At 35.4% G+C, this 20444-nt stretch overlaps 1 protein-coding gene across 1 annotated transcript; it reads right to left on the bottom strand.

Moving 5' to 3' along the window:
- Nucleotides 1-960: 960 nt before the first annotated feature.
- LOC120419198 (protein ABHD18) lies at nt 961-20397 on the bottom strand. Its single transcript, XM_039581871.2, has 4 exons — nt 19874-20397; nt 9485-9752; nt 9307-9419; nt 961-2559 (listed from the first exon to the last, which is right to left on the bottom strand). The coding sequence occupies exons 1-4, from the start codon at nt 19963-19965 to the stop codon at nt 1392-1394; spliced, it is 1641 nt and encodes a 546-aa protein (XP_039437805.1). The 5' UTR covers nt 19966-20397; the 3' UTR covers nt 961-1391.
- Between the last annotated feature and the right edge of the window lie 47 nt (nt 20398-20444).

Raw genomic sequence — 20444 nt, 5'->3', positions numbered from 1 at the left:
TCAATCCATCAGAAATGAATACGATTTTTGGCAAGTAACCTCATTTTGGCGCCACCTACATTTGAAACGCAGTCGCGCTGCAAAACCTCAATAGAGAATTTGCAGCAAAGCTAAAAGACACGTGTCGTCACCTATGAACAAATAGCGTAAACCTATGATTTTTTGAAAAAAATGTGTTTTTTCCTTCATAATCAACATTTTTATAAAACTTATGTCGGATTCGGATGAGAAAAATTATTTCCAACAATTTGATGTATAACTTTCCAATATTTGTTTGATTTTTCTATGAGAAAACTGTAAATTTAGAAAAAGATAGTAATTTGGACTATTTGGCAAGAAAGTCTGTCAAAAATCATTAAAAATTGTTGAATATACGTTAACACATCTGTTATCAACTATATAACTGTTTATTTCCTTGATATATACAGGGAAACTATTTTTTTCGTGTTCCAAAACATGTTTTTTAAAGAAAAAGGTCACAAATTTTTGCGCGCCCAAAAGTTGATGTTCATTATTTTAAAGCAAAAAAATTTTCTCGTCTTTTGCAACTAGTTTCATTTAGATTGATGCAGGGAATCATGAGAAATAAGCGATTTTGTTCTTCAATCTAGCAGAAAGGAATACGATTTTTGGCAAGTAACCTCATTTTGGCGCCACCTACATTTGAAACACAGTCGCGCTGCAAAACCTCAATACAGTTTGTATTCCAAATTTCTCGCTAAAATTTCACTCCGAAAGAAAATTCATTTCCGATATTTTAAATGTTTTCTTCTCATAATTTCAAAATCTCTATCACTTCAAGAATTGTGGCATTCAAGAATTTAAGAATTTAAGAATTTAAGAATTTAAACATTTAAGGAAGTTTTGAAATTTAGATTTTTTTAATAATACATTTTTAAATGTTCGAACTTTGTCATCAACATAAAAAAACACATTTCTTAAATAAGGTAACCAAAGCGATACCTGAAAGCGTATTTATTGCTGTTTATAATAACAAGTTTAAAACATATATTTATATTGAACATTTGTTTGTACAGAGGTGTAATAGTTTCTAACTAAATTTATGCGGCATGCAGCAAGTGGTGTATTCAAGAAAAATCAAAAACCAATCAATCAGATTCAACCCTTAAAAAATACTGACTTTTCGAATTTTGTCCCGTTGACGAGCGTACTTCCGGAAGTGGAAGTAAATCGCAACGTTACTCTTCCTTTCCTTATTCTTCCTCTCGGAAACACTCACGTGCGCACATTAAACATTTCTCTTCTTTCTCTTTTGCTTCAAACACGTCTCGACGACGCTTCGCGTCGGTCACATCAGATTATCGATTTAAAAAATGGTTCCGTCACAGCCCCTACTGATGATGAGGGAATGAGGATAGGTTTCTGTTGACCTATTTGGGTCGCTCGCCGTCCTGCACCTCCTGGATGCGTTCGTGCTCGGGGATCCACTTTTTGCGGGCGCGTTCGAACGCTTCGACGATGCAGGAGCGGAACAGCTTCTGGTGCAGGACGTACGCGCTGACGTGGCCCGCGTCCAGGTAGCGGATCTCGGCGCCCGGCCAAATGTCCTCGAGGCTGCTGCAGCCCTCGCGGGGAATGTACGCGTCGTCTTTGGCGCAAACGGCGATGATGAGCGAGGTGTCGTACGGGACAGAGAAGTTCTTGAGGTGCGTGCACTCGTCCATCATGCCGCGCATAAACTGGAGCGCTTCGCGTTCCCACCAGCGCGTCTTGGACGGGTCGATGCGCTCGCGCTTCTCTGCTGGGGGAGGAGGAGTTGGAGTCGAGGGATCGTTGCTGTTGCGCCAGCTGATGTACTCCATGATTTTGGTTCCGAGCGACTTGGATGGGCCGGTTTCGGGGGCCGGTTCTTCGGCTTTGACCTCCAAAATGAGCTTGTCGCTGTCAGTCTTGTTTTCCGCTTTGTAGTTTTTGAGCGCCAGCTGGATTTTGAGGTTCAGCTCGTCGATTTCCTCCTGGGTCAGTTCGCACTTGACGTTCGACAGCAGCTTCTTGAGCAGCGGCTCGGACAGGTTCAGCACGTTCGTGTGGTTGATGTGGATACGCTTCTGCTCGTGCTCGGGAGTGGTCTCGCGAATCACGGTCAGGTTCACGTCCGGGCGGGCACCGCCGTTCACCAAATCGTCCACTTGGTTGAGATCTTTCTTCAGTTCTTGTACGGATTGATTAAAGTTTTTGATAAAGTGTTGACCGGCGAGGAATGCATCGTCCACGACGGTCACCATCTTCGACAGACGCTCACGGTAGTTGCCATCGGAGAAGTATTGCGTCTGGAGGACGTCCCAGTTGATGCTGTGACTCATAACTCCTTCGGTGAACACGGCCGACGCCGTGGACCAACTCAGACACGGTACCAGCACCAACGGTTTGGGCCAGTTCGTGGCGGCTAGCGACGCCATGTGGCCACCCATCGACAGGCCGGTTATTCCCAGCGGACCGTATCCGTTGCGTTCGCACCAATTCAGCAGGACCAGCGACTCCAGCACCAGGCAACCTCCCATCACGAAGATGTCCGACACGTTGTGAAGACTAGAAGCTCTGGAAAAAATATCGACTAATTAGTTTCAGTCCTTTTTTTATTCTATGAGTAAATCTCGCTGAAAGTGCACCACTATTTACAAAAGGTGCTCAAAAATCAAAAGCAATGTACTTTTCCAAAAGCCCCCACCAAGTTATGAAAGAAACCATGTTTGGTTGGTTAAATTTGTCCTCACCTCAGCGCCACGAAGCTAAAACATTTTTTTAATAGGTAATTTTTTGGCTTAGGCGCGTCTACAAAATTGCTAATAACTTTGCAAAACTTCAACGAATCCTTGATGTTTAGGGGTGTTTTGGAATACATTTTGTAGCCACAAAACACCAATGTACTTTTAAAAGTAATTTTTGAAGACCGGCACCCCGCTTTTCGAAAAACTGACAAATCCATTCGAAAGCTGAGACGATTTCACATAAAGGACCAATAAATCTAAGGAGTATGTTCCTCCAATGTTCCTCCTATCTTTTTTAATCGTATTTTTATTCTGCGAGCGCAGCGCTCCGTTCGCATTTCAGGCGCCCAAAATTTTGCAATTTACTTACCCCATTTTAAGGTTTTGTCAAAAAATATAGCTGCTCACTTTTTAAATGATGCACTATAGATAATTGACCAATATTTATGTTTTTGGGTTCTTCCAGGCAATTTAATGTCGAAAAATTATTTTTTTATTTTTACCTTTTTTGCCTTCCCAGGGTTGTTACGGGAAAGTCGAAAAAAAAATCCGCGCCAAATCCGCGCCGACCAAAACCTCAATTCGCGCCATATAATAAAATCGCGTTAATGTTATTTCCAAAAAAAAACTAATACAGAACGTATTTGATAAGAAAATGAAACTCGTTTTATGTTTGAAGAAATGAAAGCAAAAAAAGACGTCAAGAAAAGTGTCACCAAAAAAGAATTCTTTTTGCAAATCAGAGGGACACTACAATAATTTTGACCAATATAAACAAACTAGAAAATAATAAACCAATATAAACAAAATTTAAAAATCTAATAAATGAAATTTAACTTCAAAAATATAAGCTTAAAAAAATCCAAATCTAAAATTTTAATATGATTAAATTTTAGATTTCGAAATTCTAAAAATTCAAAATCTATGAATTTTAATACAGATTGTATTCCAAATTCCTCACTAAAATTTCATTCCGAAACAAATTGCATTTCCAACATTTAAAATATTTTCTTCTAAAAATTTAAGAATTAAAAAATTTAAAAAATTGAAGAATTTAAGAATTTAAGAATTTAAGAATTAAAAAATTTAAAAAAAATAAATAATTGAAGAATTGAAGAATTGAAGAATTTAAGAATTTAAGAATTTAAGAATTTAAGAATTTAAGAATTTAAGAATTTAAGAATTTAAGAATTTAAGAATTTAAGAATTTAAGAATTTAAGAATTTAAGAATTTAAGAATTTAAGAATTTAAGAATTTAAGAATTTAAGAATTTAAGAATTTAAGAATTTAAGAATTTAAGAATTTAAGAATTTAAGAATTTAAGAATTTAAGAATTTAAGAATTTAAGAATTTAAGAATTTAAGAATTTAGGAATTTAAGAATTTAAGAATTTAAGAATTTAAGAATTTAAGAATTTAAGAATTTAAGAATTTAAGAATTTAAGAATTTAAGAATTTAAGAATTTAAGAATTTAAGAATTTAAGAATTTAAGAATTTAAGAATTTAAGAATTTAAGAATTTAAGAATTTAAGAATTTAAGAATTTAAGAATTTAAGAATTTAAGAATTTAAGAATTTAAGAATTTAAGAATTTAAGAATTTAAGAATTTAAGAATTTAAGAATTTAAGAATTTAAGAATTTAAGAATTTAAGAATTTAAGAATTTAAGAATTTAAGAATTTAAGAATTTAAGAATTTAAGAATTTAAGAATTTAAGAATTTAAGAATTTAAGAATTTAAGAATTTAAGAATTTAAGAATTTAAGAATTTAAGAATTTAAGAATTTAAGAATTTAAGAATTTAAGAATTTAAGAATTTAAGAATTTAAGAATTTAAGAATTTAAGAATTTAAGAATTTAAGAATTTAAGAATTTAAGAATTTAAGAATTTAAGAATTTAAGAATTTAAGAATTTAAGAATTTAAGAATTTAAGAATTTAAGAATTTAAGAATTTAAGAATTTAAGAATTTAAGAATTTAAGAATTTAAGAATTTAAGAATTTAAGAATTTAAGAATTTAAGAATTTAAGAATTTAAGAATTTAAGAATTTAAGAATTTAAGAATTTAAGAATTTAAGAATTTAAGAATTTAAGAATTTAAGAATTTAAGAATTTAAGAATTTAACGGTGCACATCAACCAGAGCTTTTGCACCCAGATTTTTGTAACAGACATTTTAGTATCTTCAAAACTACGGGTACTATCGAAATATTTTTTTATTCATCCCCTAAAGTACGGTCCACAAAGTAATTTACAACAAAGTTTGATTAATTTTACATTCCCAATATTGCAGGATTGGGTCCGTAAGTTTGACTATTTTGGTATAAGAAGACAACAACTTCCTTCGTTGCTGTGCACCCTTAAGAATTTAAGAATTTAAGAATTTAAGAATTTAAGAATTTAAGAATTTAAGAATTTAAGAATTTAAGAATTTAAGAATTTAAGAATTTAAGAATTTAAGAATTTAAGAATTTAAGAATTTAAGAATTTAAGAATTTAAGAATTTAAGAATTTAAGAATTTAAGAATTTAAGAATTTAAGAATTTAAGAATTTAAGAATTTAAGAATTTAAGAATTTAAGAATTTAAGAATTTAAGAATTTAAGAATTTAAGAATTTAAGAATTTAAGAATTTAAGAATTTAAGAATTTAAGAATTTAAGAATTTAAGAATTTAAGAATTTAAGAATTTAAGAATTTAAGAATTTAAGAATCTAAGAATTTAAGAATTTAAGAATTTAAGAATTTAAGAATTTAAGAATTTAAGAATTTAAGAATTTAAGAATTTAAGAATTTAAGAATTTAAGAATTTAAGAATTTAAGAATTTAAGAATTTAAGAATTTAAGAATTTAAGAATTTAAGAATTTAAGAATTTAAGAATTTAAGAATTTAAGAATTTAAGAATTTAAGAATTTAAGAATTTAAGAATTTAAGAATTTAAGAATTTAAGAATTTAAGAATTTAAGAATTTAAGAATTTAAGAATTTAAGAATTTAAGAATTTAAGAATTTAAGAATTTAAGAATTTAAGAATTTAAGAATTTAAGAATTTAAGATTTAAGAATTTAAGAATTTAAGAATTTTTTAATTTTGAATTTTTCTTTAAATTTTGAATTTTTGATTTTTTTTGGAGCTTTGAATTTCTGGTTTTTAAAATCCTGAATTAAGAAATTACGATTTTAGAAATTCGAAAAATTTTTAATCTGAATTTTAAAAATTTTGTTTAAAAAACTATTAAAATATATAAAAAAAAGTTTCGAATTTTTGAAATTTGAATTTTGAATGGTGGAGCATTAATTTTTGAATGTTCTGATCTTTTTATTGTTCGCCAAGAATGTTTAAATTTAGATAAATATTTCTACGGCTAAATCCCATCTAAAATTCAAAGGTAAATTGAATATATCCACTATAAAATTAAAAATAAATAAGGTTAAAAATACATTACTTAAAACTCAAAAGAAATTACACATTCAGAGCCGGATATATTAAGAAATGGTTTTATTTAAGAAATTCTCAATCATACATTTAAAACATAATCTCTACATAGGTTCGTATTAGGAAAATACAAACAACATTTTCAGAAAAAAATCTATTAATAAGAAATTGAAATTGCACTCAATAAAAAACAAACAAATTCTCGTAATTCTTTATCATATTTTTCTAAATAACTTGAAAGTAATTCTATCTATTTATCTATTTATTTATCAAAATTGCCATCCGCGCGAAATCCGCGCCTGAGCAAAATTAGTCAGCAAATCCGCGCCAAATCCGCGCCATCCGCGCGAAACGCACCATCCGCGCGATCCGCGCCGTCCGTAACCACCCTGCCTTTCTTACTAAAGAAAGGTATAGGTTTTACTTTATGGCTGGACGCCATTTTCATCTTCGTAAATATTACGATTCAGCATGAACTTTCATCGGAAAAATCGTCAAAAAATCACACTGCATCGATTTTCGACGCTCTATCGATTCACCTTGACAGAACTCGTCTATCTCCAACCCTCGAATTTTGAGAAAATAAATTCCGTGGAGTTCGAGTGATGTCCGTGTGTGGTAAAATGTTTGCAAAATTTTGTGTCGCGAAGTCCTCGGCTGCCTAAAAAAAAAATTAAAAAAAATAATAAAATAAAGTAAAAGTCCTTGGCTCCCCTATTTTTTATTTTGATTGTTTCAAGTGCATGTGAAAGCTGGTGTGCTGAACAAGGGTCATTTTGAGACCGAATTTAGAACAATAAAATACACAGTTTTCAAATGACAATATGGTAAAAAAAATCATTTTCATATCTTTTATTTATCTCAAAAATTGCATTTTTCGAGCTCTACAACCTCCCAAATTTTCATCCAGATTCATAATTTGGTTAGAGCCGTTTGATTAACCTACCATAGGAAAAAAAAAACCCAAAAAAAAAGGTAAAAGCCCACCTGGTGACCTTCGTCAACATTTTTCATTTCTGATTTTATCTGAAATTTCTTTCTACATTCATAGTACAGACTATGAGTGAGCATCTGAAACAAATTTGACATCTATCGGCAATCCCGATCAATTTTTAGAACGATTTACTTTTTGCCTTTCTTACTAAAGAAAGGTATAGGTTTTACTTTATGGCTGGACGTCATTTTCATCTTCGTAAATGTTACGATTAAGCATGAATTTTCATCGGAAAAATCGCCAAAAAATCACACTGCATCGATTTTCGACGCTTCGTCGCCAAGTCGTCAAGTAGTCAAGTTGAGCTTCGAATACTGGCGCGAGAATGCTGGCGCATATATTTTGTGGCTCGACTTATACTCGTTTTGTAGTAGCTTGTCTACCGATGTTTCCTACAACATATAAGATATCGTAGCTTTTCGGTTTCTTTTGCCCTGTCCGTTTTTGCATAACTGTCCAATGTTTATGCAAAAAAATTTGTGAATCAATACAATCAATTTGTTTCCCGTGTGCTCCTTAAATCGCCTAAAAGTAGACTTCATTTTTTCGTGATTTCGTATGTTTATTTAACAGGGTTCATTGGATTCCAATAGAGCTTTATGACGTTTCGCTCACGCACACTAGCGCACCATTTGATTTTGCTGGCCGGACAAAATTAAACCTTACTGTTTTTCGTGTACATGCGCACGTAAATAACTCTATAGGAGCTTTCTAAGCTTTTCATCGTTTACACTCAACCCCCGGTGGTTGGTCACTTTTTCGTTTGACACTTTTTTAGTTTGTACCCCGTTGGTTGGTCAAAGTCAAACTAAAAAGTGACGAACTGTCACTTTTTACACAGCGCTCACGCACATTATCAAAACAAACGTTTGGTAGTGTGTGTGAACTCCGTGTAAAAGGGGTGTCAAACTAAAAAGTGACCCCGTTCGTTTGACAACAGTTAGTGTCAAACCATCGGGGTTTGAGTGTATATCGTTACCGTAAACTGGGGTCAATCGGGACACATGGGGCGAATTGGGACAGCAGTTTTAACCATGTTGGAGCACATTATTTTGTTTTTTCTGGTTGGTTTCGGTTAGAACAGACTCAGGCCAACAAAATGTGTACATCCATTTCCAAATTTAAAAGCTTTAAGTGCTCTAAAAACTGCTGTCCTTATTCAGACTGTAGTCCCGATTCACCCCAGATTACGGTATCAAAGTTATCAATGCTGGCGACGCCAATGGCTTTCTACCTACGGTACTCGCGATTGAGTGTGTAGTGGTGCGGTTGTAAAAATAGCTATCTCTGACTCTGTCACTTTCGTTGAAGCTGAATGGCTAGCATCCCTGCACCGTGCGGCCCACGCGGTTCCCTTGTACCTCGGTTTTTCTTTGCGCCTGCTTTGTTCGGTACGATGATACGATGAACCAAAATACCAACACACAAATGGGCTCGTACCGAAGCTAGAAAACCAAAACCGCGGTGTGCGTTGTCACTGGCGCATGGGAAGCTTGCTATGCTCGCGTTTGTCATAAACGCTTGTTTGATTAAGAATATGTACGATTACAAATATTCTATTGGTGAAAATTTCGTTTTTAATTTCTTTTGGAAAACATATCATTTATAATACTTTGCTTTCATGATAACACTTTCTTTTGTGCTGACGTTATAAATAAACAAAGTCGATGTTATAAAAAAGATGTTCTACCATTGTTATATTCTTTAGTAAGAAAGGCTCTATCTGACCCCAGGTGGGATTAAATCGGGTTTTTAATTTCGCAATCAAACCTTTATGCCAACCACTGTCAAATGCTTTTCTATGTGTAGAAGAGCAGCGATGAGTAGTTGAATGCCCAAGGCGAAATCCAAACTGCTCATCAGCGAAAATTGAATTTTCATTAATTTGGGGAAATATGCAAAATCAAAACATTAGTTTAATTTTTTTTTACATACTTGAAGTTGCTTCTGGTAATTTTTAATTAAAATGTAAAAAATGCCATCCTCACCAGGTGCTAATGAGCACTCTCAAACTGCTGAGCAAGTTTTTGAGCTTTCTTCCCATTAGTTAATAGAATATTATCACAATCTTTCAACGAAGGGATTGATTTTTGAGGTTTCTTAAGAACCTTGGAAGTTTAAGTCCTTTAAAATTTCTATTTCAAGAACTTACTTTTGATCCTTTGGCTTTCGCATCCCGTAAAACGGATTCTCCAGAATAATCGCCCCCAGGTTGGCTTCCTTCAGCAGCGGCTTCGCAATCAAGTTGCGTCGCTTCCAATAGTACTACAACGAAAAAAAAAAAACAAATCAAACTCCACACCTCACCACCCCAAACTGGTCAAACTCACGTGATCCCCGGTGCCCGCCAGGTGGATGCACACCGGCTTGTACCGCTCGTCCCGCCACTCGGTCGGCAGCAGGATCTGGAAGTGGGCATCCTTGACGGCGTCCGGCACCAGCCCGGGCAGGTAAATCTCCAGCGGCGTCTTGAAGCGGCCCTCCAGGATGCGACAGTCGGAGGTGAGCTCTTCCTTCGTGATTTCGACCGGGTAATCACGCGGAACCAGCTTCGAGCAGGCCGTGCGGTTCGAGATGATCTTGCGGAACTCGAAGAGTCTGTCGGGAGAAAAAAGGTTGGGTTAGATTCGAACAAATTGTAGTTGCAGCTGACATGGACAATAGGACGGGACGGAACACAGTACTTTTATTACAGTACAATGTAATGTCGACACTATTGAAAAATAAACTTTTTTTTTAGATTATTTCTAGCAAAACAATGTAATTGGGCCGAAGTCGAAGTGTAAACAAAGAGTCTATCCTGCTCTTTCCAATGTAAACATCAACTGACGTGAGCAGGATAGACTCTTTGTTTACACTTCGACTTCGGCCCAATTACATTGTTTTGCTTGCTTTAATGTACACACATAAACAAAAAATAAAGTGAATAAACACACACACACACGCTAGTAAAAATTAACCTGTTTCAATACTGCAGAGCGTGGACCAAAATAAACCAGTTGTGGAAAACCAAGCTCGAACCTAAGAAGTTACCACATTTCCACCCAGAAACTCGACCACAGATAGGATCCGGATCCGGAGTTTTGGCCTGTTCATGCATTCTGGGGGAATTATACAAAACATTGCATGAACTCTTAATTCGTCAAATCCCATTTTTTTATTTTTTTTAAAGGTCCTATAAACATATGAAACACAATAACTTATAGGACCTTTCTTTTTTTTAAAAAATGTCTAGAAATACAGCACATATAAGAAAGATTTAATGGATACGATTATTGAATGATTTCTATAAATGTTTGTCCAAATAATCGAATCTCGAATTTGTTTTTTTTTTAATATTATTTTATTTTTGTAATATTTCAGGCGTTTTCCATAACTCTACAAATGCTCATTTTAAGAAAAAAATATGAATGGTTCTAATTTAAATTTTCATGTCCAATCCTGGGCTGATATGAATTTTTTGACGGAAAACGTCCTAGGCTTCTCGCTAGTAAACCAAATTTTACGTGAATCGACGTTTCTCCGCTCACGGAAAGCTAAGAATTTCCTGCCATTCTCATTGTCTATAGGAAAGCTATGCTCCGCCTTTTTGGGAGCTGCTGCCTACACGATAATTTATGTATAAATCCGTAGTAACAGTTCAATAGGGCGAATCTGCTTTTGTAAACAAGCAGTCCATCCCCCTTTAACTTAACTTGAGCAAAAGGGCTTGTTTACAAACGCAGATTCGCCCTATTGAACTGTTACTACGGAAATAATAGTTCGCATCTATTCCTTGCTTAGTTTTGCTCGAGCCGGGGAAGAGGACACTTCCTAAGCTGCAAAAAAAATAAATAATAATAAAAAATAAAATAAAAAAATAAACAAAAACGATGAAAGAGTGATGGTGGTTGACTGCCACCACCTGCCGCTCTTTAAATTATTCGTTCGTTCTTCGTCATTTTGGTAATGCTTGTGACATTACCACTGCACATTTTTAAAGTAAATTACAGAGCTCGAAAGGAACGCTTTCAAGGAACTTTACGCAATGTGCACTTATTTCGTTTCGTTATCAGCAATTTAAGCCTAATTTTTAAATTCTATTTTTTTTATGTTCTAAAAACAAATTTAAAAAAATAAAAAATAAAAAAAAAGAAATTTAAAATATGATTATGGGTGTCATTGGTATAATTCCATTTGACATATTGGATCTTTGGCATATTGCTCATTTTGCATGATGATTTAAATTTTCTAAATTTGATTTAAGGTGACAAAATTTAATTCAAGGGGTAGGACAGAGAGTAACTGAGTGACTCAATTTCTCACAATGACTCAATGTTACTCAAAGTTACTCAATAATTGACTTTTTTTTTGATAAGGTCCTATAAACAAATGTAAACATTGAGTGTATCCCGCTTACTCCGATGGACTTTGACATAAGGTGTGAAAGGGATACACTCAATGTTTACTTTTGTTTATAGGACCTTATCAAAAAAAAGTCAAGAATTTTCCTCTTGAACGATTTTCAGTCAGGTTACGGAATATTTGAATACGTATAGATTGACAGATGAGCGTGACAATCACACTGAAAGAAACCAACATAGCAAATTCATGTGTTTTTTCACTTGAGCGTCTTCAAAAAACAACACGATAAATTCACATGCTTTTCCTATGACTCACATATGATTTTCATGTTCAATGGATGAGAAAATCATTTGAAATCAGCTGATCGCTAGCGAAAAACATTTCATTATGTTATCGCATGGTGTTCACTTTGGATTGAAATGAATTTCCCTTCGATTTGCCCCATTTGACTTTTCCCATGATTTTGAAGTGGAAACCACGTTAGATTGAAATGTGTTGGTTTTGAATGTCAAGCGTTGAACTTTTGCCTATAAATCAAGATGGTGCCTAGTGCAGAAGAGAATTAGCTGGTAATTTTTGCTCCTGCAATTGATAAAGTTTAAGGCGCAGGATTATGCAAAGAAGACTTATCGTTTTGTAGATTATATTTGAGGTAAGTCCTAACTAATGACCGTGATTTATTTTTTATTCAATGATGAATATTTTCTATATTTACAGATTCTGATGAATAATGTTCATCAAGAAGATGATTACTGAGCAGAGAATTGGAACATCGGAACAAAGGATCTATCATCGGCCTCTTCACCAAGAGGACATTCCCTCAAGCCGGAGATCTATATAATCGTCGTTTAATCCGTCGGGTTGGTGGCCGGGATGTGTCTTAAAAGTACTTTTGATTCGCGAACGCAGTTTTTAGACCATGACCGCAATTAAAGTGATTTAAAAACAAATTAATAAAGCTATTTTTAAGCATTTTTTTAAGTTTGTTTTAAGCTGCATAAATAAATATCACATTTCTAAAATATGCTCTCATGGTTTTCATAAGAAAAACATAAGGATTACATTAGCAATTCATTCAAATTTAAAGTGAACAGCACTTCAAAATCAAGTGCGAAGTCACAAGAAACTAACGTGATTTGTACTTGAAATTAATACGGCGCAAGATTGAAAATTTTCAAGTGTTTTGCACATGACATTCATATGCAAAGTAGGATGGGGTAGATTCATGTGGGAAACATGTGACATTGCTATGTCGGTTTCTTTCAGTGCAGGTTAGAAAATTTTTCTAGTTACGGTGCTGCCCAATTTCTCAAATTTAGTGCCGATTTCGGAGCAAAAGGAACCTTTCCAGGAGGTTTACCGGAAGGCCATTTACTATTAAGGCCTGGAGGATATACTGCTGTCGATGTGGTGATCAAGTTGAGACCCCTTTATGGTCGTTAAGCGTAACCGTTTCGGCCAAGTGTTGACCTCTAGCCAGTTCCAAGTGACCCCAGCGCTGGTCCGCTGCGACAATCTCAGGCTGCGAGACCGCTGCACGAACAAAACGGTTCCATCGGTTGACTCTTTTCTAACCAACTCTTTATAAATACCACTGTCGCTGCCGTTGGAACGGTCCCAGCTGACAAATTGTGTGGTTCATACCAAATATTTTAAATTTTGGAGCCAGCGGCCGCGGAGATTTTGGCCACGTTGACGTCAATGGCGCTGGACTCTGATACAAACTCGATTCGTTTTTGTGCTACCAGTCACCGCTAATGACGCTGATACTCATCAAAACTTTGTTTAATTTTGAGTTTTTCTACTGACGCGAAATCCGAAATGTTTGGCACAGGACCCGATTTTTTTCAATAAAGTAAATAAATACAACTTTCATATTCCTTCTCATCAATACTAATCTCCTCGTTTCCTCCTTCGATTCAATGATTCTCCTAATGTGGCAACCGGAACCCTCCTCCCGAAAAAGCCTGCCTTAGCATCCGTCGAAGCAAACGGATTATGAAGAGAGAAAGAGCTTCTATTGATGACCATCGCATAGAAGACCAGCCGACCGTTCAACACCGTCCTTTGCGCGCCTCCTCAAAATCCACCGGTTGCTTCGCAACACAATCCGATGGTCTGGGTTTCGCATCGTTTCAGTCATTGGCCGAGATCTTCTGCGTGGTGGTGGCACCGGTGACGGCCGGCACAGCAGCAATAGCCGCAGACAGATCGGCTTCCAACCGCCTGAATGGCCGGAATCGGCTAGTCGGTGTCGATGTTTCCTTGGTGGCCTCCAGCAAAGCAGCCTTATCCTTCTCCGGGTCAAGGTAGAAAAATATATTGGGCATCAGAACCAGAACTTTTCGGCTTATTTGTCTCTTTTACTTATTTAATTTGTTTAGTACTTTTTCCGCCGATTTTTTTTTTGCATTTGTCAACGTCGATCGTCATTGCTGTCAAATGTCAGTGTCAAAATCCGTTACGTCGTTCGTGAAGATTTGGAAATTCTGAGTAACTCGAGTGGCTCAATTTGACTCAAAATTATTCAAAATTTCTCAAACTCACTCACTGTCCTACCCCTTGATTTAATTTATCATTTTTGGAAGAAAAAAACTCTCTTGACTTACAATAACTGACTAATTTTTCCTTCTTTTAAGGTCTCCTGACACAAGTTGAAAACTGTCTTGACTTGTGATATCTGCTAACAGAAGTTGAATTTTCGCTTTAAAGTTTTTTTTCCTTGTATTCTTTCTTGTTTCCATAAGGAAAAACTCTCTTGACTAGTGATAACAAATTTAAAAAGTTGTGTAAGTGGTCAAGTTTTTTTCCCTTACTTAAAGAAGGGAAAATTTAACCCGTGTCAGAAGTTATAATAACAAGGCTATAAATTTTTCCCTTCCTTAAAGAAGGGAAAACTCTCCTCCTCCCTTTTAAAGGAAAAATTCAACTTGTATCAGTCAGTAAAGTTTTCCTTTCTTTAAAGAAGGGAAAACTTTCTAGCCTTGTAATAACTGCTGACACAAGGTAACGTGGTGATTATTGCACTCGAGCGTAATATTTCAATCTTTATTTCTCGCATCACGTTCGAGATTTTTCGATCTAAATATTATGATCATAATTTGTCAATGGTAAGTCAAAAAGTCAAATTAAAAACATTTTCAAAATTCTAAAAAAAAAATCAAAAAGTTTGGAATTCAAAAATCCAAATTAAAGAGAAAAGAAATTTTAAAATTTAAAAAAAATCAAAGATTATGAATTATAGTTTTTTGTAAATTTGAAATTATGGAAATTTTGATTTTTTTTTTATTTTTTGGAAATTTTGGAAATTTTGGAAATCTTAAAACTTTTGGAAATTTTGAAAATTTTGGAAATTTGGAAAATTTTAAAAACATTCAGAAATTTTGAAAATTTTGGATTTTTTTTTTAAATTTTGGAAATTTTGGAAATTTAGGTGATTTTGAAAATTTTGTAAATTTTAGAAATTTTAAAAATTTTAGAGAATTTGAAAATTTTGGAAAATTTGGAAATTTTGGAAATTTTGGAAATTTTGGATATTTTGGAAATTTTGGAAATTTGGAAAATTTTAAAAACATTCAGAAATTTTGAAAATTTTGGATTTTTTTTTAAATTTTGGAAATAATTATAATCACCACGATAAATATTTCTGGGGAACGGTACATTCTGGGGAATGGTTTTCTGGGGAATAATACATTCTGGGGAATGGTTTTCTGGGGAACGGTTCATTCTGGGGAATTGATTTCTGGGGAATGGTATTCGGGGGAATGGTTTTCTGGGGAACGTGACACAATCCAAAATTTGTCAACTTTGTAATTTTAAAATTTCCGATTTTTTAATTTTTGATAAAAAAAGCTTACAGTTTAAACATTTTACACCTTTTAATTTTTAAATTTCGAATTCTTGAATTATATTTTTTTTTAATATGGATTTTAATTTTTAAACTTCAGATTTTGTTTTTTGAGTTGATAAATGTTTTTTTTTAATTATGAGTTAAAGAAATTCAGATTTTTTTAATTTTCGAATGACTGAATCTAAAGTCTCTTGAATTTTATTTTTTTTGAGTTTATGAACTCGGAAAACTTAACTTGAAATTTATGAATTATTTAATTTTTTAATATACATGTTGTTTTGAGTTGCTAAATTTTAGGATTTTAAATTTTGGATTTCTTAATTGAATGCTTGATTTTTTTTTGCCAGAAGTTAATTCAGCCAGAAAAAAATCAGGCATTTCTGCATTCTGCGTTTTGAGATTTTCAATAAGATCATATCGAATGTACAATTATTTAAACTTTTGTAATTTTCAGTTTCAATCATGTTAGCAAATCAAAATTATTAAATTGTTTCATCAAAACAATGCAAACAAGCATCGCGCGAAGAATCGTTAAAAGCCACTTTCCGTTTCTTTCCCTTTTCAGCTTGGTACTACAGATTGTCAAGGCAAACAGATTGGCCAATGTTTGACAGATCCAAACGCGCTGGACACCAACCGCCCTTTACGCCTAGCAAAACTGGCAGTGTTGCAAGCGCAAAACATTCGTTGCCAGTGCCGATTTATTTTGCATCGACCAATCTGTCTCCCTTGACAATCTGTACTTGGTACTGCTCAAAGTTCTCTTGGTTTTGTATGGTGAAAACACACTTCTCAAAAACAGGCAAAAATTTAAAAAAATATGGCTTTTTCGGGCCAATAGCTGTACTGCCCATGTTCGCATAAATGTCCCATGTGCAAAAACAGCAAGCTGAGATAAACGCATTTGAAGTTTGTCCCATACATAAGGCTACGTGTTAAGTTTTCGCGAAAAAACTGGATTTCCTCCTAATTTCTAGAACAAAGTACTGGATGTTATAGGCTTTTCTGAAAGAGCACACGATTTTGAACCAAACTGCATCTATAACTCGAAATCGATGAAAATGCATATGGGACATTTATGCGATCAGGGGCAGTGTATCCCTGTGAAAGTAGGGCCGGTTTTCCACCATATTTTTTCGCCATTTAAAATGGACGAATTAGTTCGTACGGTTTGTGTTTGGTCATAATCTCGCTGCGCGTCAGGTGACAATGAAGGAAAATGGTTTATCTGTGCTGGAAAGGGAAGTGTTCAAACCTCCGGTCATTGTGTCGCGTGTAGAGTGTCCAATTTCCCGTCCCGGGAAAAAAAATCCCGGGAATTCCCGGGATTTCCCGAAAAATAATATTTCCCGTTTCCCGGGAAATTTGTAAATTTCCCGGGAATTCCCAAAATTCAAGCGGAAGTATACATTTTCCTTAGTTTTTGGTACAATTTTTTTGAAAATTTATCAAAAAAAATGATGAGAGAACCTAACTTAATTTATTGATTTTAATCTACTGTGCATATTGAACTAAAAAGAAAAAATCAGGTTCATTTCAGGTGTGTTTCAGATTATATTTATTGTAAAACGGAGTAACATTGATAGAATTTCATTCTGTTTTTATATTTTTTTCCAGCTGGTAAGGTTTGTCTCAAGATTTTTATTTTGTAAAACATGTACTGGGGTAGGCCACACAAGGCCCATGCACTATTGTTGGAAAATAATGTTTTTCAATAGTATTCGAAAAATAGTAGCGTTGAAAATTATATTTAGCATTTTGGGGTGACTTTGTACAAAGTATTTGTTGTTAAAATCAGATTTAAAGTGTTCAAATTTTACACAATCACTAAGGTTGATGATAAGTTTTTAAGAAGAAAAAAAAATCAATGTGTAAATTTGCTTAACTAAGTTTATAAGCTTTTTAACAATATACATATAAATTTTAGGTGAAATTGATAAAAAGGCAAAATTTTGCCCAAAAATCGTTAAAATGAGTTTTGTTGATAAAATTACGATCTAGAACAAGTTATTTGCCATGAAAAACATAATTTCTGCATGATATTATTTTTTTGCTTTATGTGTCAACGTTATTCTTAAACATATTCCCTTGAAATGGTAACAGAGACAAATTTAATGCATTTTTATGGTTGAGAAGCATGGATTTTACTCACTGATTCAATATTTTATTTAAAAAATAATACTTCTCAACAAAAAAAAATCAATTGATTTTTTTTTGATTTGGTAGGAGTTGAAAGACAGCATATAAAATTAGATTTTTTTTTAATAAAGTTGTACATTAAAGTTGCTGTTCGTACAATTTTGTTGCAAAATATCAATCAGAAACTGGATAAGATCAATTTTTGAAAAATTTCAAAATTCCCGGGAATTCCCGGGATTTCCCGGGAAATTTGTTAAAAATTTCCCGTTTCCCGGGAATTTTGTAACCCCGGGAAATTGGACGCTCTAGTCGCGTGGGTTCAAGAAGAAGACCATCAACTGCGTGAATGCCTTCATTCACGTTACGGGCAGTTTTACGCCGGATGTGTACCGGGTGCCGATAGCTATCAAATCTAAATCATCTGTGAAGGCCCAGCGAAATATCTCGGATGGATCGCGAAAAAAGTATCAGGAATCACGGACGGAGAAGTAAAGCAACTCAAGAATGAAGATTTGAATTTACCATGACTTCAAGTTGAACATTTTGAAGCCCGTCTCAGATCTGAAATCTATGTGAAGACACTGTTTTTTGGTGAGACCTTTCCATTTTAATACAAAAACACGTTCATTTACACACACATATAGACAATTCATTGAAGACAACCACGCCAACCTTATTATATACGCGGTAGGGTGTTCCCTTGGTCGTTCGCTGTGAGTTGTGGATTGCCTGCTTCTCTAATGAAGGTTCGACTGAGGGGGCATGCTTATTAATTTCTCGTCGCTCCATACCCTCAGTGACGTGATGGGAGCAAGGGCGTCTATGCAAAGTGTCCCTACACCCGCTACAAATTTCCGGCGCTTGGGGAGGGAAGAGGGAAACCATTTTATTTTATGCGCCGGTATTTGTAGCATTAAAATTCGTGCAAAAAAACTTATGCACGTGGGTGTACAGATTACGGAGTAAAAGATGATCGAATTGTTCACCTAGCGCTCACATGTGTTCCAGGACCAAGTTGCCTGCGGGTATGGGGATCATACATACATACATACATACATATTTTTTCGCCATTTAAAATGATGGCCCGTGTCACCTTCAGACCTTGATGAATTATCAAAAGACCTTTCAAACCAGCCAACAACAAAAATTGGAGATCAGAGAATTGGGTTTTTGCGCTCCTTCAGAGCTATGTTTATCAAACTAAAATTTAAAATAATACTAAGTCAGAACCGTCAGAAAGGCAGAATAGGTACTAGAAGTTCACGTCGGTGTTGGCGAAGTGCTCTTTCGGCGGCCATTTTTATGCATTCTAGGTACTCAAAGTTTACGTCGGCGTTAGGGAAGCGCTCATTTTGCTTGCAAGCTTTTAAGTGATCAACTATTTATTTATGTTCTTGGTTCATCATTTAGAGCAGTCATCAAAGTAGTCCACCCAAGACTCTCTATGTACCACGAAACGATCAATAAAACTTGTATTAATTTAATATTAATCTTAGTTCTGAAGTACCTACTGCTACTTGTACTGCTAGCTCACTTTGATTAACTTTGCACTTGCCTGAAACCCCCTTTGTTTGTTGATTGTCAGAGAATTTCTTCTAAAACCCGATATTTTTCTTGTCTATTTCTACTCGTTACACCCCCTTGCTATTTATCCACCCTGCCATGGATAACATAAAAAATTGCGTTGTGTTTACTATTTTTTCTTCAAGACGTCCTTGGACCAATGTGCAAGCAACAAAGTGAATGGTTTCATTTCGACAACAACAACAACTACCAGAGTAGGTATCCACTTGTAAACAACGCGCAGCGGAGAGGAGGCTCGTCCGCCTGCTTAGAAGTGTGGTGAGATATTTTTCTCGTCGCTCGTCACGATTCGAGAAGCTTCCACGGAATTAAAAGTTGTTTACCGCCGATATGGGCGCTCAAAATAAATAATGCGAATATACCGTTTTACGTTCGTTTTGAATTGACATCAAAGAAATAGATTGCATTCCTTGCACTTGTTATGCAACCTCCCTAGGTTTGCTCAAACATCCGGCGGTTCAAGGTTTAAATTTAGAACCAAACCGCAGTTCAATGTCCGTTTCCATGGCGACCGACAACTACTATTGAAACAACAAAGGCCCACTTGCTTATGACTAAGCGGCAAGTTGGCAGAAATCTTTGTTCCATGGCACACTGCCAGCCTGCCAGGCAAAATCTTCTCTTATCACTGGATTTGCACACAAAATTTCACTATCACCGTCGTCGTGGTGGCCACTTCTCACCACAGGGTGGTGCTGCCAAGTGATAAGAGGCTGATAAACCTGTGCCAATTTGTTGCTTCCACATGGTCCAGATTTTCGTTCCTTTGTGCGCGAATTATGTCACGACGGCGTCAACGTACCTTTCGAGGTTCTCCGGTTTTCCCCAGCCCTTGCAGAAGAATTTGGTCAGTAGCAGGGACCGGTAGAGTCCGTCCAGACGGGATGGTGGCATGGTATTACGGACGATGCTTCCGGCGGCTCCTCACGACGAAAATAGCGCGCGACCGTCACTCGGCGGGTGTGCAGCACAAAAGTGGTCCGATGTCTCGGGTGTTATTTTCGCCGAGACTCGCGAAATGCGAAATGTTTTCTTGCTCACGACGCACGCACACAGGCACAGTGTTGGATAAAAATAATGTTTTCTTCCTTTCTTATCTCGTTTGCACTCCTGGGGCTGGAAATTGCGTCGTAGAATCTCGTTCCAGGATATCGCAGGACTAAAATGAACCAATTTCGCACCACCTCAAAAGTCCTCCTTCTCCGCCAGCTGCGCAAATTTCCGCTTTGCACTCGACTTCCCAGGTAGATTTTTCGAGACGTCTGACCGGGCCGTTCCGAGTTTCGAATACTATTGACAACATCCGCGGCGGCACCTCACGCGAACGGTGGCTCACGACGACGACGTCCGAACGATGAATGTGTGTTGTGCTG

This window comes from Culex pipiens, chromosome 3 (assembly GCF_016801865.2).
Source record: "Culex pipiens pallens isolate TS chromosome 3, TS_CPP_V2, whole genome shotgun sequence".
Taxonomy (NCBI): Eukaryota; Metazoa; Arthropoda; class Insecta; order Diptera; family Culicidae; genus Culex; species Culex pipiens.
The sequence above is the reverse complement of the archived record's forward strand: the minus strand, read 5'-3'. Positions and strand labels throughout refer to the sequence as shown.